This window comes from Portunus trituberculatus, chromosome 27 (genome assembly GCF_017591435.1).
Source record: "Portunus trituberculatus isolate SZX2019 chromosome 27, ASM1759143v1, whole genome shotgun sequence".
In the NCBI taxonomy this organism is placed as follows: Eukaryota; Metazoa; Arthropoda; class Malacostraca; order Decapoda; family Portunidae; genus Portunus; species Portunus trituberculatus.
Window position 1 is genome coordinate 18,026,064 of NC_059281.1, and position 10,702 is coordinate 18,036,765.

The 10,702-nt window shown below is 42.3% G+C and overlaps 2 protein-coding genes and 1 long non-coding RNA gene across 5 annotated transcripts in view; 1 reads left to right on the forward strand and 2 right to left on the reverse strand.

Annotated features, from left to right (window-relative positions):
• The window catches only part of LOC123509542 (UDP-glucosyltransferase 2-like), a 34,234-nt gene that overhangs the window by 3,575 nt on the left and 19,957 nt on the right, over positions 1-10,702 (reverse strand). The window contains exons 1-5 of one of the 3 annotated variants that reach the window (XM_045263913.1): positions 2,209-2,344; positions 1,694-1,966; positions 840-1,033; positions 499-594; positions 97-190 (exon numbers count right to left, since the gene is read on the reverse strand). In XM_045263913.1, coding sequence (XP_045119848.1) covers positions 97-190; positions 499-594; positions 840-1,033; positions 1,694-1,966; positions 2,209-2,337 — 786 coding nt within the window. In that variant the 5' untranslated portion in view covers positions 2,338-2,344. Of the gene's footprint in view, positions 1-96; positions 191-498; positions 595-839; positions 1,034-1,693; positions 1,967-2,208; positions 2,345-10,702 lie in introns of those variants that run through there. The other 2 variants (XM_045263912.1, XM_045263911.1) reach the window with 2 other exon arrangements.
• On the reverse strand, positions 4,094-5,903 carry LOC123509544 (UDP-glucuronosyltransferase 2B16-like). The gene is made up of 6 exons (XM_045263916.1): positions 5,814-5,903; positions 5,617-5,708; positions 5,240-5,373; positions 4,887-5,106; positions 4,611-4,754; positions 4,094-4,408 (listed from the first exon to the last, which is right to left on the reverse strand). Exons 1-6 carry the CDS (start codon positions 5,895-5,897, stop codon positions 4,264-4,266), a joined length of 819 nt encoding a protein of 272 aa, XP_045119851.1. The 5' UTR covers positions 5,898-5,903; the 3' UTR covers positions 4,094-4,263.
• On the forward strand, positions 4,302-4,796 carry LOC123509548. The gene is made up of 2 exons (XR_006676216.1): positions 4,302-4,437; positions 4,584-4,796. It is a non-coding gene; the product is annotated as an uncharacterized LOC123509548 (long non-coding RNA).

Below are 10,702 nucleotides of genomic sequence, written 5' to 3' on the forward strand. Positions count from 1 at the left end.
GAGAGGGAGACCATGACAGTAGTGCATTAAAGTTAGCAAGCTGATGTTTTGTGACTGCAAAACGTTAACGACATAAGAGAAAAAGGAAGTTCTTACTTCAGGGAGTGGTTCCGCGGGTCGACAGTGTATTCCCCCCGCATGCACCACCGTGGGCGTGTAGGGCAAGGTTGGTTTCTCCATCGATCTCACACTGATGGGCAGGAAAAGCAAGGAGGATTACGCATGTCTACACACACACACACACACACACACACACACACACACACACACACACACACACACACACACACACACACACACACACACACACACACACACACACACACACACACACACACACACACACACACACACACACACACACACACACACACACACACACACACACACACACACACACACACACACACACACACACACACACACACACACACACACACACACACACACACACACACACACACACACACACACACACACACACACACACACACACACCTGTTGATAATTAACAGGCTGTTATTATATCGTAGTTCTCCCAGATATGGCATGTCTTCAGGGCACAGCTGGCGTGCTCGGCACTCATTATCCCAACTGTGAATAATAAAACTTAATGTAAGTTAACAGCATAAAGACGATATATATATATATATATATATATATATATATATATATATATATATATATATATATATATATATAGATAGATAGATAGATAGATAGATAGATAGATAGATAGATAGATATATGTAGATAGATATACAGACAGAAAGATATCACAGGCGTGATATTTTCTCTCAATAATCATAATTTTCTGGCGCCTTATTTCCAAAACTTACCTCGGAATAAATTTCCATTCTTTGAACATTATGTCCAGTAGGTCATAAAGAGTACTGATCATGCGTCCCGTGAAGGTGAGAGGGTACTCCAGGTCAAGCAGGAAGCTGGCCTCCAAGGAAGGGAAGGCCGGAGATGCTGCTACGTTAGAATACGTTCCAATGAACTTGTTTGAGGACATATAGATGAAAGGAACCTGCCAGATTATCGCAACGTTAGTAATATATCATAAGTGTTTGTTATTTCTTGGTGATAAGTATGCATATCCAAAAAGTCCTGTCGCCATGGGAGCATCTCGTAATGCGATCGTTAGAAAGAAAATATTTTAATATTTTCAGAGTTGTACAGGAGTCTACTTCGTAAATAAAGTATCTGTTCATACCACATTTTACAGTAGCATAGAGTGAATGCGTGACATAAATTAAGGATCTTGACTCCTCGAAAAAATGGTGGGAACAAATGACAGTTTTTACGTGATGCATTCAAGTGTTGAGGGGACACTCAGATGAAGGTCTGTCCCGTGACCTTTATGAAGAGCACTTTTTGCACTTGTTTTGTTGTCATTTTATGAAGTAAATGCATTAACATTTTCAGTTAGTATTAGAATTATCGAAAAAATCTTGAAATGAAATAATTCATAAGGTAATCAGTTCAGCGTGATAGTAATAGTAGTAGCAGTAGTAGTTATGGTGGTTATGGTGGGGGTGGTGTTATCAGGAGTAATAGTAATAGTACGTAGTAATAATAGCAATAGTAGAAGAAGAAAAATTTTAATGGCATCATCATTATGTTTATCAGCGTCCCTTTCAACACAGGTACAGGTAAGAGCCAAAGGCTTCCTCTGCACGCTACAAACCTTCAGTTTATGTGCAAATGAAAGGAAACAATCAGTCAGATCGGTATACAGGAGGACTAGGTCAAACTTCTCTTCGTTGAGTCTCTGCACTCCCTCGTAGGCCAGGGCCTTATTGCACGCCATCTTCATGTCGTCATATATCTTCCCCGTAGCAGTAATTGTGTCTGTGGTGAAAAGGCTGGGTAAATTCTTCGTTATATCAGCATCGGGCACAACCACTACTCTGATGTTTGGGTGGCTGCTGGACTTGTCGAATCCTGATATGTAGGTCACCTGAAGGGTAACGAGGTAATTTGAGTTAATATTAAAGTCTGTAAATTAAAAGACCATATTCTGTGTGTGTGTGTGTGTGTGTGTGTGTGTGTGTGTGTGTGTGTAAACAGGTAAATAGATATCAGCGATACTACCTCACCATGTTTTGGAAGTCATTATGACGCCATTGGTCCAGATGGTTCAAGGTTACCTGTAGACTATCAACCCCAGCTTGAGCAAGAAGACGTTTTTCATCAGCTTACCGTGTGGTTCCGCCGGGCGAGATGTTCCGCTAAGGGCATGTAGAAATTTCCGTGACTCTTGCCACCAAATGGCACTGCCATTAGGATTCGTGCCGCATTGGTCTCTTGTGTCATCACCATTGCCATCATTGCCACCACTGTCGCCATTTTCTTAAACATCTTCCTGTCACTAGTGTTTCAAAATAGCTTTCAGGTATGTGTTCCCTAGAGCAGCTACTACACATACCCACCGCGATGAACGAGGCCTCACTGAATGGTACAAAAAAATACAAAACGAGGAGAGATCAACCTTTGATAAGATTGTGTGTAATTCACCTCGGTCGTCTGCTTTTCACCCAGCCAGTCTTCCCCATTACGGAGCGAGCTCAGAGCTCATAGACCGATCTTCGGGTAGGACTGAGACCACAACACACTCCACACACCGGGACAGCGAGGCCACAACCCCTCGAGTTACATCCCGTACCTATTTACTGCTAGGTGAACAGGGGCCACACATTAAGAGGCTAGCCCATTTGCCTCGCCGCTTTCCGGGACTCGAACCCGGCCCTCTCGATTGTGAGTCGAGAGTGTTAACTATTACACTGCGCGGTGTATGTGTGTGTGTGTGTGTGTGTGTGTGTGTGTGTGTGTGTGTGTGTGTGTGTGTGTGTGCGTATGTGTGTGTTACAACAATGACAATGACTATCATTTAATCCAGTGTGTGTGTGTGTGTGTGTGTGTGTGTGTGTGTGTGTGTGTGTGTGTGTGTGTCATTACAGCTATATTTTCTTCTCCTAAGTAACTTTGTATCCTTACAGTGTGAACACTTAACTCCTTGCCGTAACATTCAAGTATACTGGGAAGCAATAGATGTACCTATGTTGTATTATAAGATGAAATAGATAAGAGGCTGCTCACTCCTATCCAAAAATTAGATACTTTCTTTTTTTTACAGCCACATGTTGCTCTCCAGTCACTTTCTTTAGATCTAATTCTGAAATCTTGAAAGAAAATTGTTTTAAGTTCCTCAGTTAACGAAAAAATTTCAACAAAAAATTAAAGATCCAAGAGCATACTGGTAGCTTGTATTTTCTTTAATATAAGATAGTAAAAAAAAAAAAAACATTAAGACACAAGAATTATTGGTGGGAAGTCCAAAGTCTGTATTTTTTTTACTTTCTACGCCGCAACATTATCTAAACCAGAGGTTCTCAACCTTTTTAATCTTATGTACCCCTCGAAGTCTTTCAGTATTGATCACGTATCCCTTTCCCACAATGCAGCGTCAGGAAGGGTAAGAATAAATGCATTGTTTATTAACTTAGTTTATTGAATTTAATTTGTGTTATATATGTGGAGCAGACAAAATTTTTAATTAATATTATTATGTTTCTATGAGGTAGTGTCGATAGGAACTGGTACCTCACAGGGAGACACTATATGTGACTTACATTCAATACATTTACCAAAAAGGAACTATATCAGACATTTTTCGATCATTATGGCAGTGAACTAGTGTTGCTTCCAGCTAATTGCAACTTGTAACTAGTGATAGTGATAAATAAGTCAATGTGTGTGTGAATAACGTATAAAATAATAAATCGGAATAAATATTATAGGTTTGCAAGGTTGTGTGGCAACTGTAATCCAAGAGAGCTTCCTCTCAAGTGATATAACTCCAAGAGTTTCCTTGTTAACGTTGTTAATGTGTCCTGGTTCTAGTGAAGGACACATCCAGCCTAGCACATGTAGGCCACATTGTATACCATAAACAAATTTACAGTTATTCAAAGCTGAAGTATTTTGAGAAACTTGCCACATATCCCCAAAAATTCCTCTCAAGTACCCCTGGGGGTACGCGTACCCCAGGTTGAGAACCCCTGATCTAAACATTCACTTTATAGGCATCTCTCTCTCTCTCTCTCTCTCTCTCTCTCTCTCTCTCTCTCTCTCTCTCTCTCTCTCTCTCTCTCTCTCTCTCTCTCTCTCTCTCTCTCTCTTGTCATATAAAACAATTTTCTTCTTGTACTTTTTAGTTTGGCATAATTCTTTATAGGCCACCTAGCAGGCGTGGGTTCACTCCTTCTTCGTCTTCCTTGATGTGCAGCAGCAACGAAGCAGAGCTCGAAGGATCCTGAAGAACAGCCAGGACGTTAGGATTGTAGTCACCGTCGTCGTCACAACCAGCACCGCCCACACGTCCGCATTGTACAGCTGGTACCTGGATGTAAACACAACACTTCTGCTAGGGTATGAAGATTTCTGCTTCACTCTGACTAGAATCAAACAAAGCATTATACTGAAAGCAGATAATATAAATCATTTAGTGAAATTCTAACATCAGTGAACAAATCTCCCTCATGTCATGGCTGGGGAGGATATGTGGCCCTCTGAAGGAGGATGACCCACGAACTGAGACGAACCAAGGCATGTGCCCAGCTGGAGAACGAAGGTGGCTTGCTCCTTGGTGTCTGAGGACATATTCCACCCAGTACGTGGCCCAGTCTCCTGGTGACATTGGCTGGTCTCGCATCAACCTGGACCGCTGCTGTACCTCCTCCAGTATTCTGTGTGGCCCCAACACGGCAGGAATAAAAGTACAGCTTCACTCCATTACTTTGCTCAAAACTTGGGAAATTTAATGGGAATATTGCTGCTAGTTTGACAACTCCAGAAAAATATGCCGAATAATTTCGAACCTTTTGTCACTAATGAGCTGCAAGATGTGATCGCGCAAGTTGTCATGGGTGAGGTCCTCCCAATACAAGACGTGTCCCCAGCCTTCTTTCTGCACCTTTCGCATGTTGTAGTGTTGATCAATGGCGACTGGCATGCCCAGAATTGGCACCCTGTGGTACGTTGCCTCCTGAATACTGAATAGACCTCCGTGTGTTATGAAGAGGCGAAGCTGCGGGTGGCCTACATAGAGAAGGAGAGAAGAGGTTTGGTTACTTGATGTGAGGGTCGTTATCTCATTGTGACACTCCTACATCCCGCGTCCCTCCCCTGGTGATAGCTGGCCCACCATGGAGCTAAGAGACAAGAAACTGACCGAGAACATCCTGCTGCGGGATCCACTTGGCCAGCCGCACGTTAGGTGGAAGTCCTTCCATAGTTTCCTTGTCCCACTTCCACAGCACTCTCTGCTGTAGCGACCCAAGCACATCTACCAACACCTTCAGGTACCTGTTGTGACAAGGGTCCAAGGTTAACGCCGCTTGCTCATTCACCGTAGTTCTTTTTCCTTTTGTTCGCATATGTATGTTTGTGTGTGTGTGCATATGTGTGTGTGTGTGTGTGTGTGTGTGTGTGTGTGTGTGTGTGTGTGTGTGTGTGTGTGTGTGTGTGTGTGTGTGTGTGTGTGTGTGTGTGTGTGTGTGTGTGTGTGTGTGTGTGTGTGTGTGTGTGTGTGTGTGTGACTGCACTTACTTATCTGGTATATCTGCAGATTTTATTAAAGTTCCCAAACTGAACAATATGAAACCTGGTTCCCCAGCACCAGCGATCCACTGCTGCAGGTCCTGGTGGCGAGAGGGAGACCATGACAGTAGTGCATTAAAGTTGACAAGCTGATGTTTTGTGGCTATAAAACCTTAATATTTGAGGGAAATTATAAATTCATATACCTCAGGCAGTGGTTTGGCAGGCCGACAGTGTATTCCCCCCGCGTGCACCACCGTGGGCGTGTAGGGCAGGGTTGGTTTCTCCATCGACCTCACACTAATGGACAGGAAATACGAGGAGGATTAGGTATGGTTACACACATACACACACACACACACACACACACACACACACACACACACACACACACACACACACACACACACACACACACAAACACACACGAGACACCATTCAAGACGGATTCAAAAGATAAGAGCACCAGCGTGGATACACTGCCAAGTCCTGACTACGAATCCCAGCACACCTGGTGATGTGTCACAGAGGGAAAGGAGGCTATAGGTTAGTGATCCTGTCTCCAAAGTTGCATTGAATTTACTTGTGGTGTGGCGGAGAGGATGTAGAGAAGGGGACAAGAATATGGAGGGTGCAGTCGGCGATCCCATCTGTGTAATCAATGAAGCTCGACCGAGAGGCAAGAGCAAAATTATTGAAATGCCTCTAGGGTTAAGGCAGCTAGGAGATTGGAGTAAAGAGAGGGAATTCTCCGGACTTAGGGAGGAAAGAGCCAACATGAAAAGGTTTATCTCGTGGACAGAGAACTTAGAGTTTTAGGGATACATTTGCCAGGATATTTTAATCTCAGGATCAGCTGATTGCGGAATATCTAGAGCTGAGAGAGAAATGTGAAATGTTAGAGAGCACGGTTACAATGAATAATGACATGAACGAAATTATGAACGAAAAAAAAAAAGAGAAAACAGCGCCCTTAAAGACTAATGTGCAAACTATGAAGTAGCACTACAGGGACTTGAGCAAAAGCTGGATACTGATGTGGAAACAGGAAAGCAGGATAAGTGAAACAAGACTGGAGGAATGGAAGAGGGTATGGAAAAAAGAAGATGAAGAAAAAGTTAACTCTGCTGAGGTAGTTAAGCAACAAATAAGAGAGAAAATCAGACAGTCATAAGTGATCAAAGAAATGGAAGAATTAGTGAGAGATACGGCGGACAAAAAGAAGTGCAGGTTTATATATGGACTAAAAGAAAAAAAGAATCCTTTTAAATCTGGAAGGGAGAAAAAGGAAAAAGAATTAAGGAAATTATATCAGTGGTTCAAGATGAAGAACTGAGTCTTTAAAAAGAAATAGAGGAAATATACAGACTTGGTAAATATAGTGAGGGAATCAAAAGACCACTGAAAGTTAAAATGAAATCGCAAGTGAGGATAGAAGAAATATTAGCAAGGACTGGAAAGCTGGCTGGTAAGGCAGAATATGAAAATATATGGATAAAGAGAGAAATAAATCAGGTAGAAAGGGAAAAAAGAGAAATAACTGAGAAGTGAAGCTAAGAAAAAAGCGAGAGAAGAACAGAGAACGAGAAGAAATTCTTCTGGAGAGTGCTAGACATGAGGCTGAGGAAAGGGGAAGGAAAGCATAATATCATGAGTCATGTATACAAACATAGATGAATTCATATCAGGATGCTTGGAAATGAGAGATTATATGTTGGAAAAAGGAGAAGACGTGGTATGTATAATAGAAACAAAGTTAAGTGAAGACGTCCAATTGAATTTTAAAGAGCAGGGATATAATGTCTGGAGGAGAGGCTGAAGGGAAAAAGCAGGAGTATTGATAATGACTCAAGAGGCTGTATACGTGGCGGAGGTACAGTACGGGGATGGACTGGCCGAGGTTTTAAGTATAACAATTAGGTCTAATGGGATGGAAAAAGGAGTATAATAGTTGCATTAGTGCCACCGAAGACTAATACTTGGAGCCTTGATGCACATAAAGAAATGCAAAGGAAAGTGTTACATTGCCTGGACAATATGATAAGGAAGGACAGAAGAGTACTACTTGTGGGAGATTTAAGGTGCAAACTTGTAAATTGGGAATAAATGGATACAAAGAGTCATGCTGGACGCTTGGGGGGAGGAAGTGTTACAACTGGCAATGGTAAACACATTGAACCAATGGGTGAAGGACTATACAAGATATAGAGAGGAAGAAGAACCATCAATGCTGGATTTGATTTTCACACAAAAAAAAGAAGTAGCCTTGCCCAAACATTTTATATCACAGCCCAATCAGAGAAAGTGTGGTCCTAGAACTTGATTTAGATGATCAGGAAATTCTAAAATGCAATGAGAGACACAAGCAGAAAAAGGTAAAAAACCAAGTCAAGTTTTGGAGGATTAGGAAGCTACTTTGGTAGTATTGAGTGGAAGGAAATTTTGCAAGGCAAGACAATTGAAAGAAAAGTATGATATATTCCTAGACAAGTATAATGAGGGAATAAAGAGACGTGTTCCCGAATACAGAGAGGAAACACACATGGTATAATGCTATGTGTGCAAAAGCTAAAAAGTGTAAGGATGCAGCTTGGAAAAAATTAAGGAGGCAACAGAACGAAGCAAGTAGGAAGCAGTATAAAGAGGCACGAAACGAATACATTAGGATAAGAAGGGAGGAGGAGAGAAATTTTGAAAAGGATGTAGTGAAGAGATGTAAAAAGGAACCCAAGTTTTTTTATAAGTATATAAATGGAAAAATGACCGAGACCATCATTTAGTTAATTAAGGGAAACATGGAATACCGGAAGAAATGAGTGAACTTATGAATGAGAGCTTTAAATCAGTATTTTATGAAGAAGAGTTCATAGAGCCAAGCAGACAAGCAACACAGGTAAAAATAATAGATAATTAGAGAATTACTAGAAAAGGTGGATGTAAGAAAGGCAATGGGGACAGATGGAGTGTCAGGATGGACACTCAGCGAGTTCTAATAGCACTAAGGGGTGCTGGAACCTTCCATGAAAGCTAGTTGTGATCTCGCTGAACGTTTCCCTTTGTGTCTCACAACTCAAGGGGGCAGTCACAGCTTGCCCTCTAAAGACAACTCTCCTTCTTCACACAAAACTACATGCACTTACCACACATACACCCTTCACTTGAAAATCAAAATTTAAAAGAAAAATGGGACTCAAACCATGCCTCGGAGTCCCTTCTGGGAGGGACCAAAATGTCCCCAGGTCGGACACCTCTCTGTTGACGACCACAAATGCCTTGACACCTCCCTCAACTTTTTCTACATTAACTTCTGCAACATTCGCGGTCTTAGATCTAATTTTCAATCTGTGGAACACCACCTCTCCTCTACTAAACCTCATTTTCTTTTCCTCACCGAAACACAGCTGCCTGAGGCAACTGACAGTGTCCCATTCTCTGTTCCCTCCTACTTTCTCTGTTCTCATTTTCGTTCCAAAGCTGGATGTTGCGTCTATGTACGCAACGACTTAACTTGCTCTCGTGCCCACGCTCTTGAATCTTCCGAGTTTTCCACCATCTGGTTTCGACTCAACAGTCACTCTCTAACTAAATTCATCTGCGCTGTCTCTCTCCTCTAACTCCTTTGACTATAGTAAATTCTTCGACTATTTAACTTCCAAAGTGGAGCACATTCTGTCCCTCTACCCTTTCGCAGAGATTTCCATTCTTGGAGATTTCAATGTTCACCACCAGCTTTGGCTTTCATCTCCCTTCACTGACCATCATGGTGAACTAGCCTTCAACTTTGCTATCCTCCATGACCTAGAGCAACTGGTGCAACACCCTACTCGTATTCCTGACCGTCTTGGAGACACGCCCAACATTCTTGATCTCTTCCTCACCTCTAATCCTTCTGCTTATGCTGTCACCCTTTCATCTCCGTTGGGCTCCTCCGATCACAATCTCATTTCTGTATCTTGTCCTATTTCTCCAATCCTCCACAGGATCCCCAAAGCGAAGGTGCCTCTGGCGTTTTGCCTCTGCCAGTTGGGGGACCTGAGGAGGTATTATGCTGATTTTCCTGGAATGATTACTGCTTCCGTGTCAGAGACCCATCTCTTTGTGCTGAACGCATAACAGAGGTGATAGTGTCTGGCATGGAGGCGTACATTCCTCATTCTTTTCTCAACCTAAACCTTCTAAACCTTGGTTTAACTCAGCCTGTTCTCGTGCTATACATGATAGAGAGGTTGCCCACAAAAGGTACTTGAGCCTTCCATCTCCTGAATCTCATGCACTTTATATCTCTGCCCGGAATCATGCCAAGTCTGTTCTTCAACTTGCCAAACACTCTTCATAAATAGAAAATGTCAAAATCTTTCAAACTCAAACTCCCCTCGAGACTTCTGGCATCTAGCCAAAAACATCTCAAATAACTTCACTTCTTCATCTTTCCTCCTTTATTTCATCCTGATGGCACCACTGCCATCTCTTCTGTCTCTAAAGCTGAACTCTTCTCTCAAACCTTTGCTCACAACTCCACCTTGGATGATTCTGGGCTTGTCCTCCTCTCCTCCTCCCTCTGACTATTTCATGTCTACAATCAAAATTCTTCGTAATGATGTTTTCCATGCCCTCGCTGGCCTAAACCCTCGGAAGGCTTATGGACCTGATGGGGTCCCTCCTATTGTTCTCAAAAACTGTGCTTCCGTGCTTGCACCTTGCCTGGCCAAACTCTGTCAACTTTGTCTATCGACTACTACCTTTCCTTCCAGCTGGAAGTTTGCCTACATTCAGCCTGTTCCTAAAAAGGGTGACCGTTCTAATCCTTCAAACTACTGTCCTATAGCTTTAGTCTCTTGCTTGTCTAAAGTTTTTTAATCTATCCTGAATAGGAAGATTCTCAAACATCTGTCACTTCACAATCTTCTGTCTGATCGCCAGTATGGCTTCCGTCAAGGTCGCTCTACTGGTGATCTTCTGGCTTTCCTTACTGAGTCTTGGTCATCCTCGTTTAGAGATTTCGGTTAAACTTTTGCTGTAGCGTTAGACATATCAAAAGCTTTTGATAGAGTCTGGCATAAAGCTTTGATTTCAAAACTGCCCTCCTACGGCTTCT

Bases quoted from the DNA above. Each gene is read 5' to 3' on its own strand.
- LOC123509544 (XM_045263916.1), bottom strand. From the start codon at position 5,897: ATGGAGAAACCAACCCTGCCCTACACGCCCACGGTGGTGCACGCGGGG. The intron at 5,709-5,813 runs GTATATGAATTT...TCTCGCCACCAG, and splicing joins CTGCCAAACCACTGCCTGAG to GACCTGCAGCAGTGGATCGC. The intron at 4,755-4,886 runs GTTCGAAATTAT...GGGGCCACACAG, and splicing joins CAGCTCATTAGTGACAAAAG to AATACTGGAGGAGGTACAGC.